General features: G+C 35.9%; 4 protein-coding genes across 5 annotated transcripts; 3 read left to right on the top strand and 1 right to left on the bottom strand.

The window, feature by feature from the left end:
- Positions 1–217: 217 nt before the first annotated feature.
- Positions 218–6,421, top strand: LOC105642539 (U3 ribonucleoprotein (Utp) family protein). Its single transcript, XM_012227398.4, has 11 exons — positions 218–638; positions 1,296–1,491; positions 1,775–2,256; positions 3,276–3,497; positions 3,630–3,950; positions 4,092–4,445; positions 4,537–4,617; positions 4,704–4,787; positions 4,877–5,248; positions 5,616–5,747; positions 5,956–6,421. The coding sequence occupies exons 1-11, from the start codon at positions 300–302 to the stop codon at positions 6,109–6,111; spliced, it is 2,739 nt and encodes a 912-aa protein (XP_012082788.1). The 5' UTR covers positions 218–299; the 3' UTR covers positions 6,112–6,421.
- Positions 6,422–6,659: 238 nt separating this feature from the next.
- On the top strand, positions 6,660–12,920 carry GCP4 (GAMMA-TUBULIN COMPLEX PROTEIN 4). Of its 2 annotated transcripts, XM_089721214.1 has the most exons (17): positions 6,660–6,975; positions 7,073–7,364; positions 7,455–7,591; positions 7,711–7,809; positions 8,093–8,210; positions 8,980–9,082; positions 9,192–9,403; positions 9,642–9,722; positions 9,797–9,880; positions 10,147–10,233; positions 10,360–10,415; positions 10,516–10,704; positions 10,914–11,136; positions 11,578–11,666; positions 11,777–11,930; positions 12,079–12,201; positions 12,291–12,920. In XM_089721214.1, the coding sequence occupies exons 1-17, from the start codon at positions 6,806–6,808 to the stop codon at positions 12,345–12,347; spliced, it is 2,274 nt and encodes a 757-aa protein (XP_089577340.1). In that variant the 5' UTR covers positions 6,660–6,805; the 3' UTR covers positions 12,348–12,920. The 2 variants fall into 2 exon arrangements, with proteins under 2 accessions (XP_089577340.1, XP_089577341.1); XM_089721215.1 differs by lacking the exon at positions 8,980–9,082 and having other exon boundaries at positions 6,661–6,975; positions 9,131–9,403.
- Positions 12,921–13,172: 252 nt separating this feature from the next.
- LOC149496475 (S-adenosyl-L-methionine-dependent methyltransferases superfamily protein) lies at positions 13,173–16,066 on the bottom strand. The gene is made up of 7 exons (XM_089721216.1): positions 15,537–16,066; positions 14,834–14,985; positions 14,632–14,752; positions 14,166–14,290; positions 13,952–14,080; positions 13,686–13,850; positions 13,173–13,532 (listed from the first exon to the last, which is right to left on the bottom strand). Exons 1-7 carry the CDS (start codon positions 15,718–15,720, stop codon positions 13,461–13,463), a joined length of 948 nt encoding a protein of 315 aa, XP_089577342.1. The 5' UTR covers positions 15,721–16,066; the 3' UTR covers positions 13,173–13,460.
- A 1,609-nt stretch (positions 16,067–17,675) lies between these two features.
- Positions 17,676–20,349, top strand: PHR2 (photolyase/blue-light receptor 2). Its single transcript, XM_012227391.4, has 4 exons — positions 17,676–18,888; positions 19,547–19,767; positions 19,869–19,967; positions 20,075–20,349. Exons 1-4 carry the CDS (start codon positions 17,908–17,910, stop codon positions 20,154–20,156), a joined length of 1,383 nt encoding a protein of 460 aa, XP_012082781.1. The 5' UTR covers positions 17,676–17,907; the 3' UTR covers positions 20,157–20,349.
- The last annotated feature ends 425 nt before the right edge of the window (positions 20,350–20,774 follow it).

Genomic DNA, 20,774 nt, shown 5'->3' with positions numbered 1-20,774 from the left:
CTTACACCGCAAAAATCTAATTCTGTCTTCTCAAAAAAAAAAAAATCTAATTCTGAAATTTTCTTTTCGATTAAATTCATTCTAATGCGTGTATTTATCTTACAGGTTGCAATTGGGCCGGACGCAATGAATAAACTTGGACCTGAGATTGTATTAGGATTAATCACAGCTACGATGTCCGACCCATTAATCGAATCCATATATAATTGGGTCTGAGAGTAACCGTCCAAGGCTTCCAGTTCTTAAGCAAAGCTCCCATTTCGCCCCTCGAAAGCGTGGCTGTCCTCCATTCGGCGGCCATGGCGGACAAGAAGAGAAAAGTGAGAGACGAGATGAAGCAGAAGGCAACAAAGACTAACAAAAAGTTCAATGGCAAGTCATTGAGCAACAAGAATAAGAAAGACGATAAAGGAAAGAAGAGGAAGACCGGTCCTCGTTTGCCTAACGCGCTGCGAAAGGAGCTCGACCGCATAAATCCTGATAACCAATTTAACGGCGAAGAAGACGAAGATATACTCTCTGATGAGGTAAACGACTTCTATGAGTACGAGGAAGAGGTGGCTGAAGAAGAGTCGAAGAAGAACCGCCGTTATGATCCTGTCGAGAACTACGAGTACCAATTGCCTGAGAAATTCAAGGTTTTTTGCTCTATTCCTTACTCTGTACCTTGTTTCAGAGTTAATTATCTCCCGCCATTATTTATATTTAGTTTAATTGCAACTTAATAGCTAGATCCAAATTGGAAAAACCAGTTCAAATTTCAAGGATGTTATTTTGGTGGGTATGGACACGTTCAAGGCGCTTTTGTCGCCCTGATAGTGCAATGGGCTGTATCCTAGTTTTATCGAACAATTTGGTGAAAATTCAGATAAGTAAAACGGAAATTTAGTTAAGCCTTTGCAAGGTGAAAGAATGTGTAGGTGGAATTTGGATTTATCTTCACCAATCTCGTTGGATGGATTCGGAAAATCTTTTTTAAGTTATATAACTTGTAGAGCCACAGTTTCTTTGTCAATTGACATACTGTGTGTTCCAACTGGAAATGGTTTCAAATAAGATTTCAGGTAGATTATACCTGATATACACATTTTGTACTGCATAAACCGTTTGGAATTGATATCCATAATTTGTCAGATGGTAAAGTTATTTGGTAAAGTCTCTTAGTTGTATAATAAAGGAACATTTTTTTCTATATTTGTACTCTCGACGTGCTTGTATGTTAACATTGTAGCATCTACAATTATGTTATCTAATTTTATCAAATATTCATAATATATATTTGAATTCTCATGCAGGATGAGAATGTGCAATCGGATGATGACGATGACGATGGTAATGATAAGAACAATGGTGATGCTAACAAGTTTAAGGATTCAAAAGTTAAAAGGAAAAACTTAGACCAACTTAATAATGATTTTCAAGAGGAAGATGATGAAAGGCATTTAAGGATGTTGCAAGGAATCACTGGAATGCCAACTGAGGCTTTTGAAGGTATCGCATTTGTGCTGATTGGCGTTAGTTATGCTGTATGAGATGCTTTCATTTACAGATGCATGTTTAACTAGGTGGGATTAGCTTTGTGATCTTTCTCTCCAAAATTCTACTCTAATAAAGTTTATATTCTACTTGAGATATTTAGGATGATGACTCTAAAAATTGAAACATATTTGTCCATGTAAATCATTCCCTAAAGTAGGCAGTAGAAATTGCATTTCAATTTCCTTTCTAATTTTAGTTAATAGCATTACTTGCTTTAAGTCTATAATTTTTTCAGACAAGAAGAAGAAGAAGAAGAATTTCGTCATATCCGAGGCATATCCTGAGTCTGAATATAACCCAACTCGTGATATTCTAGATGGTGATGGCCGCATTACAATTGAAGATCTTCTGGGAAGTCTTCAGGGAAAGCCTGCGTATAGCCAACTACGTAAGAGAACCCATCAGATGGAGAAAAAGACTGCTCCTCTCCATGCTCCTCTTTCAAAGGATGTTCGAGATATGTTGGAGAGGAAGGCAGCTTATGAACAATCAAAGAAGGATATTACAAAGTGGGAGCCCTTAGTTAAAAGAAATAGAGAGGCTCCTACCATTATTTTTGACAGAGATACGGAATTGGGTTTTTCAACTGTGGGGGCAATAGCTTCTGAATTTGAACCTAGAACAGAGTTTGAGAAGAAGATGGCTTCATTAGTTTATGATGACAAGGTTATGGAAGCTCATAAAGAAGATGGTGCCAGACTTCTTGAGTTAAATAAGGTATGGAGGCTGCAGTTATTTCTTGGTTCACTAAATTCAGTGTTTTTGGAATTCGTCATATGTAGTTCACACATGCTACTTTTTTTTTTTTTTCATTTTAGCTGATCAATAAACTAAAAAAGAAAACTGCAAGTAGCAATGATGTAGCGAGGATTTTTTTTTTTTTTTTTTTGGGGGGGCGGGGGGGCGCAATGGCAAAAGAAACTGTGCATGCGTCTTGCATCTTGTTGGTTTCTTGTTGTTTGATGGGCCATTGCAGTTTCATACCTCATATATATGTTAAATATATTTAGAATATTATTTGGAAATCGTGACTGTGATACTTCTAAATATGCAAATATACTCTGTGATTCTTGGTGCATAGAGCATTCCTGCATGCCAAGGGTAGGAGGGCAAAAAGTTGGTAATGTAAAGAGATTCTGGATGGAGGTTTGTGAGAAGATACTTGCAGTTAGATGGTAATCTGAACACTGCTTGATTATTAATTGTTGGAGGGAGATACTTAGTCCTTATGGGAATCAAATCGTTGTTAACAGCATAGTGAGAAGGATGAGGTGACAAAATGATAAATATAGGAATTTAGGCATTATCATCTAAGATTCTTTTATGAAGTGCTAAATAGATCATCTTCCAGAAAATTTGCAAACTAAGATCTGAGTGTCCAAGGATGCTGCATATTATTAAAATGGAAATTTAATAACTGGAGCACACAAGTGTTAGTTGATGTTGGGGGACTGCATAGTAAAATTCTTTTATGTTCTTGGTAATAATAGTTCATTATTCAAAACTCCAATGAATTGCAAATCAAAATTTTTCAGTTTCATGATTTTCCGCGGATATATATTGATTTCTATTTTCTCTGTTTCAGTAAACTTGTTGCCATATCTGTCCTCACCTTGTTTGTGCCATGTGCCTTACTAATGTGTGGCATCAGATCTTCCTGTCTAGCTTTATGATCTTTTTCTTTTTGCCTTCAAAAAAATTCATTGAATGTTTCTTGTGTTAATGATTCTTCGCAGATCTCTGCTGAAGATGTCAAAGACAAATGGAATCATATTGCTAAAATGCGCAGCCTTCTTTTCCGTCACGAAGTGAAAATGAAACGCATCAAAAAGATAAAATCCAAAGTTTATCATCGAATGCTGAAAAAAGATAGATTGAAAGTGTCATCAGATGAAATGCATATGGATCCGGAAGCAGCTAAGGAACAAGCAATGAAGCAAGAGTTCAAACGGGCAGAGGTGATTAACAATTTATAATATAATTTTCAAACATATTGCATTCTAAAGATAAATTGTATTCCTGTCTTTTTAATAGGCAAAAGATAATTAGTGACTGCAAAATTTATTCTTAATCCATTATGTTTGATGTAGGAACGCATGACTTTGAAGCACAAAAACCGTTCAAAGTGGGCAAGGCGTATTTTAGATCGTGGTTTAAGTGTCCAAGATGAAGGCACTAAAGCCGCTATAGCTGAACAACTCCACCAGCATGCTCTTTTGACTAGAAAAATGAAATCTATGAAGGAAAGTAGCAGTGATGACAGCAGCAATGAGGAAGAAGATGAAGATTCTGCTGGTTCTGACCATGATGGGCCATCAAAGATGTTAACAAAAGCAAAAGAGAAGACACTAAGGGTATTGGAAGAGGATGATGAAGTGCCAAATTCAGGAGTGCTTTCTTTACCTTTCATGGTAATATGTGCCAAGTTTTTTCTTGTAAATTTGTGTATATTATGTTATTTAGTTTTGCCAAATTTAAAGGAATATAATTTGCTTTTGGATTTTGTACATACATCTCAACGATATTTTTCCCTTTTGATTTGCTTGCCTTAGATGCGTGGATTGAAGAAAAAGAAGGAAGAAGCAGCTGAAGAAGCTAAGCTTGCTCTTCAAGAGTATGAATCATCACTGAATCAACTGGAAGGTGCAGCTGGGCTAGAAAATACAAAAGCAGGCACTGTGAGTGGCAGAAGAGTGTTTGGTGCATCTGGAATGCAGGCTATAGAAAAAAATAATAAGATCAAATCAGACAATAGTTATGCGAATAGTGACAGTGAAGAGGAACTCGGGGAGAGAGAAGATGATGATCTTGGCTTGGCCAGAACAAAAGACGTGCAAAAGGATGTTAATGCTAATTCTGTTTTACTTGGTGAGGATTCTGAGACTCGACGGGATTCTGTGTTTAAGGTAATGAGATTTTGTGGTTTCTTTCTGGCCTGCTGCCTTAAAGTCTTCTATATGTTCACATACTCAAAATTTCATGTTTTATGGTTCACAGAGTTATGATGATATTGTTGGAGAAGCTGGTCCCAAGACAACATATGAAGTTTCGATGTTCGTATCAGACACTTGGAAAAAGGTTAAGCCTTCATTTCTTTTCTTACGTTCATTCTCAGAAATGAAGAATTGGTTGTGCGCATATTTGACTATGCCTGTAATTAGCAGATGAAAAGCGAAACTAAAGTGGATACTAATATTAAAAGGTCCCCAAAGTTTGTTGAACCTGTTAAGCACAATCAAGACGAAAAGGTATGGCCACCTTTATATGCTCTTTATTTATTTATTTTGTTGTGATTTGCTGTTTCTTATATTTTTGTCCTCCTTTCTGGGACTGGAAGGTAATGGGCGAGGAAAGTGATACAGATAGCGAAGGACAGATGGTGGATGGGATTTTATCTTCAGGCGCTAGAAGTTCTTATGAACTTCCTTCTCAAGCAGAGCTTATTCGCGAAGCTTTTGCTGGTGACGATGTGGAAGAAGAATTTAGCAAGGATAAAGAGGAGCTTTTGGATGAGGAAAATCCTGAACCTGAGAAACCTGTCTTACTACCAGGTTGGGGCCAGTGGACAAGTATACAGAAGAAGAAAGGCTTGCCTTCCTGGATGGTGGAAGAGCATGAAATTGCAAAGAAGAAAAGGGAAGATGCTCTTAAGAAACGGAAGGATGCACATCTGAAACATGTTATTATCTCAGAGAAATTGGATAAAAAGGTAAGCAAGTTAGATTGTATTTTGGCTGTGTATCACTTAACAGCTTTACTGAATTTAGATCTTTGCATTTCAATTATAAATAATGAAATCAGTCCTAAAAAGAAAAATAAATGTTAAGGTTGTTTGTGATAACTACTGATTTGAACTGCCATTTGTGTGGAAAATGATTATTACTGTGGAATGATGTTGAAGACCAAAGATTGATTTCTTCTTCTCATGTTAAAGTAAATGATCCAGGTTATTAGCTTAATATGGGCAACTGCTCAGCAACACATTTTGAAGTTGCAATTGCTGTTCTTTTTTTCTGTCAAATAGTGTTAACTTCTGATGGTTAATAAATCTGATTATCTTTATCTGGATGTTTCAGGCTGAAAAATTGCATACAAAAACATTGCCATACCCTTTCACATCAAAAGAAGTTTTTGAACAGAGCATCCGTATGCCTATTGGGCCTGAATTCAATCCTGCAACAGCAATTGGAGCTCTCAATCGGCCTGAAGTGAGTGGCTTACCACAGATTCACAACAATCACATATTTGTTCATCTAATTCTTGTTTTCTTTTCTGGACAGCTAAGGAAGAAAATTAATTCCGTTACAATATTATGGGAATGAACAATAGTGTTGAAGCAAACATGTTTGCTAATGCAATGCTATAGTATTTTGTTTACGCATGTGCTGTTTCTTACCTTGAATGTACTCTGGGCAGGTGGTGAAAAAACAAGGGCTGATTATTAAACCAATCAAATATGAAGATGTGGATCCATACGAAAGAGAGGAGCACAAAAGGAAGAGTGGACAGACGGGGAAGCCAAGAATAAAAAAGATTCAGAATAAATTAAAGGCGGTGGTGGCCAAATCATAAGAAGATAGAGACAACTAATACCTCATAGACATTTGAGAAAAGAGAGTTTCCGGCTATGTTTTTTTTTTTTTTCTGGAAATCATCAAATTTTGTTACCTAATGAAATATGTTCGAGAAGTTCAAGACAGTTTTTTTTTTTTTTTTTTTTTTTTTTTGAGTTTTAGGAAATATCAAGTGGTCAGATTAGGCAAAATTATACTTTATTCCCACAAGTTCATGTTTGTTTTTGGTGTTTGTATTTGATACTATTAATATTATCCGGAAGCATCATTTAACTGATAAATTAAAGATTTTGAATGTCTTTTTCGGATTTGGAATGGAATTATTTAACTGATAAATTTCATTTTAATTTCTATGCGTTTCATTTGGTCTTCCAAGCTAGCTACAATATTACCTGGTTAACTGATAAGCATTTGGTTAGTTTGAATTTTCAAAAATTTTAAATAATCAATTGGAAGAACAGTGGGTAATATCTATAGCATTTTACGTTTTAACTAAAGTCCCCAATGTACCTTTTTCTTTTTAGCATTTGAAATTACGTTTTTAATTTTGACTTTTGGTCATATGTGTCAAAAAAGTTACTAATAACTTGGGCGACGATCCACCGCGAAAACCCCAGCGAGCCGGCAAAATTCAAATAACAACTGTGATTTCGCGAAATTAGTGAGCAACTGCACACTGCAAATAGAAGAAAATGTTACACGAGCTCTTACTAGCACTGTTAGGCTACACAGGAGATCTCATAATCGATGAGAGAGAGCACCAAAAATCCATTGGCGTTCGCTTATCCCCTGACGCTTCCATCTCCGATGAACGCTGCTTCAAGCTTGCTCCTGACATATCCTTCATCGAGCCCAGCGATAGGTTCTATCAATTTTGCCCAATATATATTTGTTCTTCTTTAGGATTTCCATAATGAGTCGCTTGCTAGAAATGAAACTTTTTGGTGATGGTATTTTAGGGATCTCATCCAGAGGATAATCTCATTGGGGTTTTACTACAGAGAGCTCGATCGCTTTGCAACCAAGTCACGAAATTTGAGTTGGATTAGGTCATCTAATGTGTCCCCTTTGGCCAGAGCTACTGAATTGTCTCATAATACAACGGAAAAGCCAAGTGTTTATCGGAGGGCAATTGCTAATGGCGTTGTTGAGATACTCTCAGTCTACAGGTCTGCTGTGCTCCACATTGAGCAGAAATTGCTCTCTGAAACTGTTCCTATCTTGGCCACCATCACCCAAGGCCTGAATAAGGTTGGATTTTTGTTGCATTTTTTTCAGTATTCTTTTAGTCTCATAGTCAAATGTTGAGGATTTCATTACTAATGAGCTTTTGGTGCCTAGTTTTTTGTCCTCCTCCCTCCTTTATATGAGCTTGTTCTAGAGATTGAGCGTGATGATATCCGTGGTGGACAACTTCTTAACCTTTTACACAAGCGATGTCACTGTGGGGTTCCAGAATTGCAGACTTGCATTCAAAGGTTGTTCCTAATTTGCATTATTGTTTCTGTTAACTTTGTTTGTTTTTCCACTACATTTTTTCATGACGTTATTGCTACTGATTTTCATTCTCTGTGGATTGTCCTGTCCAAAAGAATAGGCTTCTTTGGCATGGGCATCAGGTCTTGTACAACCAACTTGCCTCATGGATGATTTATGGGATTCTTCAAGATCAGCATGGAGAATTTTTTATCAGAAGGTAATGACCAGTGGTTTCTCTTGTGCTGATATAATGATGTTCTTTTTATTCTCTCATGCATTGAAAACTTGATGGGTTAAAAACTAATGTTTATAAGCATGTACTTGTGTGGTGAATGTTCTATAAATAGTGTGGGTTTTGATGGATAATGATTTGACTTTTAAATCCTTCAATTTTCTGAAATTATTTGTAACTTTGATGCTTTTGATCTCTTTAGTTGGTGCATTTTCTCCTAAATGTTTACCTACCTAAAACCGTTTTTATGTTTACATTAAATTTTCAGGCAGGAAGACAGGGATGTAAAGCATAACTCATCGCCAGATATGTCGGAAAAATTGGCACGCTTGTCAACTGATGAAATGCCTTTAACTGATTGGCACTTGGGATTTCATATATATTTGGTATCCTTGAATTCTCTCATTCTATGTTTATGCCTTTTTTTTTTTTTTTTAATAATCAGCACCAAAGCCATTCTTTCTTATTATTAATTTTTTTTGGTTGTTCTAATTATGTTGGGTGATTTTCTGGAGGGTTATGGGTAATTTTTTGATGATGATAATAAGGATGTGATTGATAAGTTCGTGGCTTGATACTTTCTTCATCTACATTTTCATTTTCTTTCTCATACCTCCCTCCCCAGGGGTAAGTTGGCCTATTTTTAATGAGTGTTTAATATGTAACAAAGTGTCTTGACTCACATTATCATTGTCGTTGCTGAACATGCTCAGAGCAAATATCAACCTTTTTTATGCAATAGAGCATCATCAGAACAGTCATTGTTCTGCAAGAAGCATTGAAATATCTGCGCTCTTTTGGAAAGTTGAGAGCATTTTAAATAGCATTTCTTGTCTTTGTCGGGGATGTCATAGCTACAACTTTCGTCTTTTAAAGAGGAACTGATGATCTTATTCAAAATTCTGAATAGAGTTGGTGTGAGTTAAACATTGACATTGTGTGGATTACTGGAGATTCAATATGGGAAGAATTATCAGGATCTTGTAAATAATGCTAGCACCATTTTCTGGACTGTATTGTTACTTTTGTTGCTGATGTTTGCTGTCATAATTTTGTTTGGGCACTTATTTTCTACATTTATTCTGAATAAAAGATTTAAATATTCGAGAAACAGCAATGCCATTCACTTTTTCCAATTATTTCTGGCCTTAAAAGATTGACCCTTCAGGCGGCCACAGCATTTTATTGTCTATCCGACTACCTAATCCTTGGGTGGATTTAGCATGCTTCTTCAAGCCACAGAAAAGCGAGCTTTTAAGTGAGATGTTTCGAATTTAGTCTTCATTCTAAGTCATTTATTTTGCAGGATATGCTACCTGAGTATATCCACATGCGTGTTGCTGAATCAATTCTTTTTGCTGGTAAAGCCATCAGGGTTCTCCAGAACCCAAGCCCTGCCTTTCAGTTCAAGGATCCTTCGCATAATCAGCAGATGCCTAGAGGTGCCCAGAAAATTCATGGTCTTTCTGGGCGCTTTCCTTTCCAGAAGGAACCTTTTGTGGATACAAACCTAATTGGAGAAGAATTACTTCCACAGTCTGAGGCTGATAAGATTGAAGCTATGCTTCAAGGCCTAAAGGTGCACTTCCTCAATCTGCATTGTCATAGATAATATTTTGCATTGCTCTTTTCAGTAAGGAGTGATGGTAGTTTAGTATTTAGTTCATATTATGAAACAATCGTTACTTCCATCAATGTAGTTCTCACACGGGCCGGACAGATACTGTTCATTTTTTAAAGAAAAAACAAAACCTTTTTCCTTGATCGGTTATACAACGTTAAGTTTTTGCTCTGAATTTTGGTTTTATTGTATGCAGGAATCATCTGAATTTCACAAAAGGTCGTTTGAGTGTGCTATTGATTCTATTCGGGCAATTGCAGCTAGTCATCTTTGGCAGGTCCTGCATCTGGCACTTTTAATCCTTAACCTATAAGAGCTTCTAATTTACACACGTTCCCTTCACCTGTGCAGCTTGTGGTTGTGCGTGCAGACTTGAATGGGCACTTGAAGGCCCTCAAAGACTATTTCCTTTTAGCAAAAGGAGATTTTTTCCAGGTAAAGGATGAGTCGCTTTCGGATTTCTTTGAAATTTGGCTCATTTCTGTGAGCCATTACTTTCTAAAGATTCTTGCAGCTTTGCATTTACAAGTCATACCCATGGTTTCTATCAGCTTAAAATATTTCCTGTTTCAATTCCACCTTTGCCATAAGTTTCAACTTTGAGCATGCCAGGGAGGCATGGCATCAATTCTTATTTTCTGAAATAAATTATGCAGTTTTAAGCGGCCAACTTGATTTTAATGATTCATTTATTGTGCCAGTGTTTTATTGAAGAGAGTCGGCAGTTAATGCGTTTACCTCCTCGCCAGTCAACTGCTGAAGCTGATCTCATGGTCCCTTTTCAGCTGGTATCTGTAGTGGATGTGATTTTGCTCCTTGTTATGGCTACAATATTCGTTATGTCAGCTTGCTGAGCTCAATTCCAAATTTATCAATTGTTTGAAATATACACATTGGCATTACTTGCAATGCAGGCTGCTCTAAAGACAATCAGTGAGGAAGATAAATACTTTTACAGAGTATCCTTGCGGTTAGAGCCTATACTTTTAATTGCATTTTTGACCTTGAACGGTGCTATCTGTCTTCACTTCATTGAAAATTGCTATTAACATTATCTTTACATATAATAGGATGCCTTCATTTGGAATCACAGTTAAATCATCCCCAGCAGATCAACCCAAATCAAAAGTCTACTCTGATGGTGCTGCATTATCTAATGCTTCTTCAGAAATGTCCCTTGATGGCTGGGATGGTATTGCTCTTGAATATGCTGTTGATTGGCCATTACAATTGTTCTTTACCCAAGAAGTGCTTTCCAAGTAAGATGCTATTGCTACGTGTGGATGATTTCTTCTCTTTCAGCTGCTACTTCTTATATAATTGTGTGTTACTTTGCTTTTTCTACTGGTGAAGTTGAAGGTACTTTGAAAGTTCTCTCAGAACAAGAAACTATTGCAACATAAGAATTGATAATTTCTGTATAATTGCCCTTTGTCTTGTATTCATGTTAACATAAAGCATGCTCCAGGTACCTTAAGGTCTTTCAGTATTTACTGCGGCTCAAACGAACACAAATGGAATTGGAGAAATCATGGGCCTCTTTGATGCATCAGGATCACACTGATTTTGCTAAGCGCCGCAAGGACCGTAAGAACTCAACACCTCATGAACAACGGCAACGTTTTAGGCCAATGTGGCATATTAGAGAGCATATGGCATTCTTGATTAGAAATCTTCAATTTTATATCCAGGTAACTGATGTCATATATAATGGCTTCTTTGGGTATTGATTCTTGAGAAATTTATCACATGGAATGTATACTTCTTTACACCAGTTGCATATAGCTTGGTAAAGTATGTGTTGTGATTTGTGATTTCATCAGTAGTTTCTAATAACATCATCTGACAAATTATTAGGAAGTAGGATAATGCTGTAAATCATAGGACTCTCAGAAAATAAAGCACATATTCTTTTTCCCATGGTTGGCTAGAACTTGATCTTTGTTTTTTTTAGCAGCGATGCTCAACTAATATTATTGATGATTAAACATTGAAATTTGTGAAATGTAAGTCTTTGTTGTTCTCACTTTGTTGAACTTATGAGTGTGGTTACTTTTTTAACCATTCTTTTGTAGTCTGTTGAGTATTACTAAGATAAATTTTTCATTACATCTCATCTCTTTCTGTTTCAGGTGGATGTGATAGAGTCTCAATGGAATGTTTTGCAAGCTCATATTCAAGATTCTCACGACTTCACTGAACTTGTGGGCTTCCATCAAGAGTAAGTAAAATGAATGGTTCCTCATTGTCTCCAGCATCATTTTGTTTTGAAGGAAAGACTGTTCTACATACCCACTGTCACTGCTAAGAAACTGTTGCTTTTACCTACAGGTATTTATCAGCTCTAATTTCACAGTCTTTCTTGGACATTGGCTCTGTGTCAAGGATATTAGATAGCATAATGAAACTTTGCCTGCAATACTGCTGGAGCATGGAGAACCAAGAAAACAACCCAAATACATCTGAACTGGACCATATAACAGAGGTATATATTCTAACATTTTTGCCTTTGAATCGATACATGGTGCATGTTTTGTGAAAGCTTCAAGGCCCTGTAAGCATCTGAAATATGAATAAGCAATTATCTTGCCATTTAGATGTAAATGGTTCTTTTTTTTTTTCTGTTCTCCCAGGAATTTAACAAGAAATCCAATTCCTTATACACTATATTGCGCAGCAGCAGGCTAGCAGGAAGTCAACGAGCCCCATTTCTTAGGCGGTTTCTTTTGCGCCTAAACTTCAATTCATTCTTTGAGGTAAGTACATATGGTAGTCTTCCCCAAACACAGCCTCCAATTATAGCCCCATCTATGGTTTCCCAACAGTTCATTTTCTCTGCTCGCAGGCAACTGCTAGAGGAGTGCTGAATGTTGTTAGACCTTCTCCAACCCTACCTGTTTGAAATAAACAATAGCAATAAATTATTCACAAAGTCCAAATCACCTCATTAATTTACAGAAGTTATTGCCATGTGAGGATCACTGCTGTCTTGGAAGTTGAGGAAACCAAATATTTACATCGGGTTTCTAAACAAATTCTGAAGCTGTCATTCTCTTGGACTATTAGGTGATACTAGTATTGGCCACGTTTTGGGGTGCACGTTTCCACAGCTTGATTTTCTTTGATCCATTCTTATGGTTGGTTGAGCCTGTGGGTCTATATGCTGTGTTTGCGTCTGGTTAAGTAAAAAGGAACGACCATTGCCCCTTGAAAGTGAGATGGGTTTTCTGGTAGCTGACTTGTCAAGGGCTTCTTCTCTCTTTATATCATTCGCTACTGTGAAGTAGGACAAGGCAAGAGAAGCTTGATAGGTTGCTGTGTGCTTCTTGGGGTTTTATTATGGACTCGTCAGTCTTAACCTAATATATCATATGCTCTTCTTCTCATTTGCTTACGTTTGTAAAGTGAATTTTTTTGGGCTTGTAAAGCATTGTTTGTTTGTTCTAATATTGTAAAATCTCCATTTCGCTTCGCATGAACGACGTTTAAGTAAATTTTGAACCTATTAGTGTCGACTCCCATTTTTGGCATAATCAACCGGTTACATATTTTAAGATAAATTATTATTTGCTTCTTAAAATTTCATTTAAAATTACAAATTGATTTTTTTTAATAAAAAAAAAACATTCTTTTTTTTTCTCAAAAAAAAAAAAAACACATTTTATTTAAGATAAAAGTTAAGAAATAGTAATTTAATTCATATTCCATAAGAAGCACACCAACTCTCTTAGTGGAATGGCATATATTTAATAAAAGTTCATAGTGTGTTTCTTCTATAAAAATAACTTGTTCCACATTACAACTGAAATTGAAGAAAGAAAACAGATAAAAGAAAAGGAAATGGAAAAGGACCGGTTTTCCCATTTTAGGTCTTTCTTGACGATTTTGGCGCCCCTCGGATAAGATACATGCAATTATTTTATATATATACACATTCCATTTGGTTGCTTAGAAACAAAGTGGAACTACCAAAAGAGAGAGGATGCCACCCATGTCTTTAGATCCCTCTGTATATTTAGAGCTCCTCAAACCCTTCTTCATCTCCTTCCTCCTCTATCCTGTGGTATTCTCTCCTCCATGTTTCCATCTGCCCAAGACATGAATTAACTCGCATAGAACTAAATAAAAAATTGTATACGGAAAAACTTGAAATTTCCGGCATATAAATATAATATAGTCATTGGCCCCTCATTTATCAACCAATCCCATCAAGCAAATCATAATGGCTTCATTTTCACACCTGATCATCTGAAAATCGTAACTGTTCTGCAACAAAAAGTATATTCTTGTAATCTCCTGGTGCTAATTCCTTGCCTAAACTCCTTGCAACCTCATCATATTTAATCATCTCCACCCGAAAACCATTGCTCATGAAAAGTTTGTCCATCCATTTCTCCGTGCTGGACTGCGCATAGACATTAAAGCCAGTGATGCCTTCCACTAAAAAAAAAAAAAAAGTGAAGGGGAAAAAAAGAAAAAGACAATTGAATTCAAATAGCTTCTAACCTTACACCCAATTTCAGTTTCCGCCAACCACGCAGGCAGTTCTCCCAAGAACAGACATCCATTCATAGCCAGACTACTAACAATGAACAAAATTTCTTCAAAACTGGACAAATTCATAATTGACAGTCCCTGTAAGATCATGTATACAAAATAATGCAGTCACAAAGTAACAAACTCCAAACTTGTTATTGCAGAAATTAGAAGCTTTGATTACCTGCATGGCCCATATGCTTGGCTGATTGCCATTGAAGCCCTTAGCTTGCAGATTCTCTTGTATATTAGAGGACTCCAGTGGGACATGAAGAAACACACAATTTCTAGGAATCTTAGCTCCAACACCTAATATCTTCAAAAAGATACCATCATTACATGTTTTAATACTTTTTGAACTCTGAATGAAATTTATATTCCAAGCAGAAGGATTACATAGTCGACTTTGTCCAGCACAATACTTTAGATGCTGTGAAGATAATGTCAAGACTCTCGCAAAATTCAGACATTCTTTTACCATACCCCAGACAAAAGAAACTCTTTATTTAAAAGAATATAAAACTTGATTCTACTGAATTAATCAAAAGTATTTGTTCATTTAGATCAACACCCAAAACATTGATATGATCAACATTTCTAAATGCTCTTAGAAGATCATGAATCCCTTAAAATAAGTCAAGTGTTAACACCTTTAAGCCTTTCAGCTGATTTCTTAAATATCCTTTCTGGAGACATCCCAAATATTATAGATGAAGTTGGCCAGTTAAGTCTATATGGCCGAGTGTCCATTCCATCCGTTAACAGAACAACCTGCAGGATACAAATGAAAAAGGTTAAATATGCAAAAGGTGAGAAATGGTTAATGCATGTCGAGTTTGATATGCAAAATACCTGCTTAAGTCCATCAATATGGTTTACTGTACGCAGTAACTTATCATCAATGAACTTTGTTGCAAGGCAATAATGGTGGGAGTACTTCTTTAGATCCATCTGTACAGTAGGGTCAACCAAGCAACCGGCATATGGATCAAGAAAAAGTGGCTCTGCATGTGCAAGCATTGATGCACATCACACCAGTAACTTGGTCAGAGATTTATCTTGTACTTTGTTAAAGAAAAAATATTTTTATTGGAAGATAAGTAGATAGAAGTCTTCCGTGGAGACGGTTAAAGAATGAAAGACACTTATTTTATTGAACAAGACCAAGGTTATGCAGAGCAAGCAACCATTAGTTATATTATGAACTAAATGTACTTCACAAAGCTTTCAATCAGCAACCATCAACTTTAACGAGAGAGCTTGCCAAAAACAAAGTTAACCATTTAAAAGTAATCCAATCTTCATTGCTCCACAAGGAGAAAAAGATTAGCCATTGACAATAACAACCCTATCCAATATTGATAAAAACTTAAGCTTTATATATATATAGAGAGAGAGAGAGAGAGAGAGATTCATGCCTAAATTTGCTCATCCTTATATCCATCTCAATTCATCAAACAATTAATTTCACTTTCAAGCTAACTGTTCGACAAAATGCGTGGCTGGAAAAAAAGAAAATCCTCTAATGCACAAAAAGGAAAGGGAAGGGAATTGCCTGGTCGATGAGTCTCCTGAAAACGAAGTGAAGCTGCGTATATGGCAGCCTGGAGTAATGGGTCAGTTTCACCATTGATTTTCGCTCTCAACCAGCCATTTCTCCTTTCACTTGAAGCGCATATTGCAGTTGGGCGGCGCACGATAGGTTTAGGCAGTGACTGTACAACGCCTAATGAACACATATTGCAGTTCTGCTGGTCACAGATTAGACGGTCTCAAGATTCAGAGGTTTTCACACTCCCCCATCCATTGGTCAATGTACTGTTCCGATACCGGTTGCTCGCCGCTGCCACTTCACGATAGTTGATTAATTTTTTCTGGTAATAGGAAATCAAAAAAGATACATGATATTGATAATAACAATTAATAATATTTCGCCTATTTTGAAATTTTGTTTATGTTCTAATGCTTTCACATCGTAAAACGTAAATCTTTTCTATTGATCTCTTCCCCTTTCTTCTCCTTGATTTGGGTCTATCTCTATCCCAACAAACACACTTAGAAAAATTCTTTCATCCCAGATTTCTGTTCGTTTTGGTCAATTTACTGAATTTTTAGTTTTACCAATTACCACAAAAAAAAAAAAAAAAAAAAAACATATATATATATATATATATATATATATATATATATATATATATATATTAAGATTATGAAATGGCATATTTGAACTCTAATAAAATGATAATTAAAACTTTAAAAAAAATTGCAACTGAACTTCTCAAATTATATAATTTCCAAATCTAATCCCACAATTTTTAATTTTTAAAAAATATAATTTGAGGAGTTGTCAATTATATATTGTTTAATGTTTATTAGCACCAGTGAACTAAAGAGTTCTGTTTGTTTTTTTCTACAACCATTGAATCAAGAAATCAGAAACCTGTAATTCAAAAACCATAGTTCTTTTGTTCAATAGTTTTGTCTCTCTTTAATTTGTTAGATTCATCGTCTTCATCTGCTTTTCCATGGATGGGAGTGACAGATGTTATTATTATATACAGATTTATTCAAATTGTTTATTAGATGCAACAAAACATCCACTGCTCCCCCTTTCAAATATTGAAAAACTATGGTTTTGGCATTAACAAAACTTCACATGTTTGTTGATAAATTAATCACAGTTATGCCAATAGAAGATTTAATTTACAGATTAACACTGAAATTTTAATTTCAATAACTAAAATTGAGGTCCCGTTTCAAGTTCTATTCGTAATATATAATGTATTCTATTTCTAAAAAAAATCAATTACAATTATTTTTTTTTCTTATATTTTGCCACACCAAATTATAAGCAAAGCAGAATAATAAAATGGGTCAAAATCCCTAAAGATCTGTTAGTCCACTCTTGAAATTTGGATAGCAGTATTGCCATCCATAGTAAATATTATTACATTTTTAAATATGTTTATTCACAATATAATTTTGAAGTGATATAGTAAGAGATTGGAAAATGAGAAGGGCTACCTTCAACATTTGACTTGGGTAATCTCATTAATCATAAATTCATAATAATCATATAAGGTCAATAAACATAGAAATATATATACAGTTTCAATTTTTTGGAGTCGAAAACAAAATTATTAGAAATTAAGAAAATCTTAAACAGTGTTCGAATTGAAGATTCTAAAATTTTATGAGATGTAATAAGATTCATAAAATTAAGAATCTATGTTTGTAATTTCATAAATTTACAAAATTTATTTCGTTTAATAGGAATAATTATATTTATAGTGTTTTTAATTTTTTAATTTTTTTTGGTGTTTAAATGAAAAAATATATAATTAATTTTTATTGCAAATGTTTTCCGTGAAATAGAAAAAATTAAATAATTTAGACATCACTAGTATAATTAATATCATTTGATATAAATATTAAATTTGTAAATTTCAGAATTCATCACAATGTAAGACTGTATTCTATAAAATATTTTGAAAAATCTATGAATTTTTATTGTGCCAAACGAGTGACGACTTGAACATATTCCTTACTCAAAATCCCTCCTTCCAAACATGAACTAATGTTTTGTCGCTACCTAACCAACGTGTAATCTCAGAATTGCCCTTACAAGAAGGGGCAAAATTGAGGAATGAAATTGAAAGTTAGAGGAGGAGAAATGTTAGGTGTGGTCGTTGAGAACTGAAGATCTATGAGACAAACGACACCGCTAATCGGCTTTTAAACCCCCACCTCTGCGTTTCTAAGATCACAATCTCTTTCTCTCTCTAACACACTCACACATCCGAAGAACAAGAGATTTCACCAGAGAGACTCAAGCCTGCCGAAAAAAAAGAAAAAAGAAAACTAAAGACAAACAAGCCTCCACCAACTTTATCTTTTACTCCCAATCTCCTCCAAGGAAAGCTCTAATGGATGCCAATCACCAAACCCTATTAAACCAAGATTCCACCACAGAAGAACAGGTCCAACAAGAACAGCAATTCGCCATTGTTCCTTCTCAATTCGCTTCATCCCCATTTGCTACTGCCTCTCTTTCTCTATCTCTCTCAACAATTCTCCCTACCCACTTTTTCAATCAGCCAAAGATTGCAGCTTTATTTTCTCATTCACCAAATAAGGCCAAAATCCCTACTCAAGCATCTTCTCTCTCTCACCTCTCTTTATCCTCCTCTACTCTTTCTCATCCAAAACTCTCTTTCAAGTCCACCATTTCTGCTAACCCTTTACAGAATACTCTCTCTCTAGGCCCACGCCGCCCCTCTGACCCCTCCAATGCTGCCGGAATTCGTCGAGCTTCCATCGTTTGGTTCCGTAATGACTTGCGTGTTCATGACAATGAGTGTCTTAACTCTGCTAATGATGAGTCCATGTCTGTTTTGCCTGTTTATTGCTTTGACCCGAGAGAGTACGGCAAATCCTCTTCTGGGTTCGACAAAACTGGGCCTTATCGTGCCACTTTCTTAATTGAATCGGTTGCTGACCTCCGCAAGAACCTGCAGGCTAAGGGGTCTGATCTTGTGGTCAGAGTTGGGAAGCCAGAAACTGTTTTGGTTGAGTTAGCAAAGGCCATTGGAGCTGATGCTGTTTATGCGCATAGAGAGGTGTCTCATGACGAGGTTAAGGCTGAGGAGAAGATTGAGGCAGCCATAAAAGATGAGGGAGTTGAGGTTAAGTACTTCTGGGGAAGTACCTTGTATCATGTGGATGATTTGCCATTCAAGTTGGAGGATATGCCGTCTAATTATGGTGGATTTAGAGAGAAAGTGCAGGGATTGGAGGTTAGGAAGACCATTGCTGCATTGGATCAATTGAAGGGAATACCATCAAGAGGAGATGTCGAGCCTGGGGAAATCCCATCTTTGTTGGATTTGGGTCTTAACCCAAGCCAGGTTTGTTTTTTTGCTTCTATTTGAATTCTATTTAGCGCTTGGATTTACTATGCTTTCCTGAAATCCCATCCTTACTGGTCTAAGCTCGACCTTATATCCGCCGCTTTCTCATATACGTATGAGATAAAATAACTTTATTTTTAAGTGTTGAAGGTTTTGCTAGGTTATATTTCAATTGTTTTTTATGTTTGATTTGTGTTGCTATTATAATGAATGTAAGTAGTGGGTGGTATTCGAGTAGAATGTTGAGTTTGGTTAGTGGTTGTGATGAAAATTAAAATGGAAAAAGTAAACATTTCATGCATATCAATATGATGTTGTTATTGACATATGGATGGGTGTTCGTGTGAATGAAGTTATAGAAATGTGGCTTTCTGCTAAATGAATATATAGCCGTGTAACTTTTTTAGTCATGCAATCTTAGTTGTTGACATTAGAATATTTGCTCCATTGCGACCCTAAATATGAACTATTGTCTCTCAAAATTTGTATGCTAATAATATTGTAATCCTAGTATTTTAATAGGCATTCTTTGTATGAGATGTAGATGTTTCTGCAGTTTTCTGAAACAAATTTCTAATCCAAAAGAAAACACAAGTGGACCTTCTCTTCATTTCTTTAAATGCAGTAATAATGCTGTCCAATAATGGTAATGCAGGATGGAAAGCCAGCTGCTAATGCTTCTATGATAGGAGGGGAGACTGAAGCATTGCAGAAGCTTCAAAAATTCGCAGCAGAGTGCCAGGCACAACCACCCAAAGGAGGAAGCCATGACAGCATGTACGGTGCGAACTTCTCCTGCAAAATTTCTCCATGGCTAACCATGGGATGCATCTCTCCCCGTTCAATGTTTGATGAGCTAAAGAAAACTGCTACCAGGTTTGCCTAGAACTAATTTGCTTCTTTCCAGTTCTTTTAAGCCATGTTACTAAATCTTTTACGTGATATTTTGCTCACAATTGAAACAATTTGATTGATAGAACTATTTCTGCTGCCTCAAACCGTAACGACGGTGGTAGCTCCCCGGACACCGGAATGAACTGGTTGATGTTTGAGTTATTGTGGAGGGATTTCTTTAGGTAGCTTGATGAACCTTACAATTTGTGCTTCTAAAGTTAGAATCCGTGTTTTTTTTTTTTTTTGATAAATCAATCTTTTTTTTTTTTTCTTTTTTTTTTTTTTGCAGATTCATCACTAAGAAATACAGTTCTCCAAAGAAACAGCTTGAAGCCACTCCAGCCACAGCTTGTACGGGTGCTTTTGCCTAGGCAAGCGTTTATTTTGTTGGTCAAAGCAAAGTTTGTCCTCCTATACATGGATTATGATCTTTACTTCTTTAGTAATCAGTCTCATCAATGTAGCAATTTTTAGATGTTGTATTAGTGTTGATAAAAGGGAGTTATCCTCTGTCAAACTTTTGTTTCTCCCTTTCGAATAAATTGATTAAATTAAATTTGGGAATTGTGTTATTTTTAGAAAGGCCTACTATTTTCAGATTTTGGATCCTCTTGTGAATAACAGACCCCCCAGTTCTGCTTTTTAATCTATTGTCCCACCTTTGTAGTTCTGTTTCTTGCTTCTGCTTGTCTGTGGAGCAAATCTGGCTTGCAGAATATTTACTCAAAGCTGTTCCCTAGCTTTTCTTTCTTCTTCCTCTCTCTAAACCTTGGAAAGTAATTTGCTGTACGGTTTACATCTACCTAGGAAGGGTTACATGAAAGTGAAAAGAAAAATAAATAGGACTGTTAATGGATAATATATATGTTAAGGATAACTCTCCTCTTGCCCATAAGTCTTCTCCGTCCTGCCTATAACTGAAAAAATCAAACCGAACCGAACAAGTATGAAAATTCAAACAGAATTGGACCAAAATAATTCAGTTTCAT

This window comes from Jatropha curcas, chromosome 5 (assembly GCF_041381405.1).
Source record: "Jatropha curcas cultivar XTBG-Jc1 chromosome 5, XTBG_Jcur_1.0, whole genome shotgun sequence".
Classification (NCBI taxonomy): domain Eukaryota; kingdom Viridiplantae; phylum Streptophyta; class Magnoliopsida; order Malpighiales; family Euphorbiaceae; genus Jatropha; species Jatropha curcas.
Note: the sequence above shows the minus strand (reverse complement) of the source record. Positions and strands in the feature narration are given on the sequence as shown.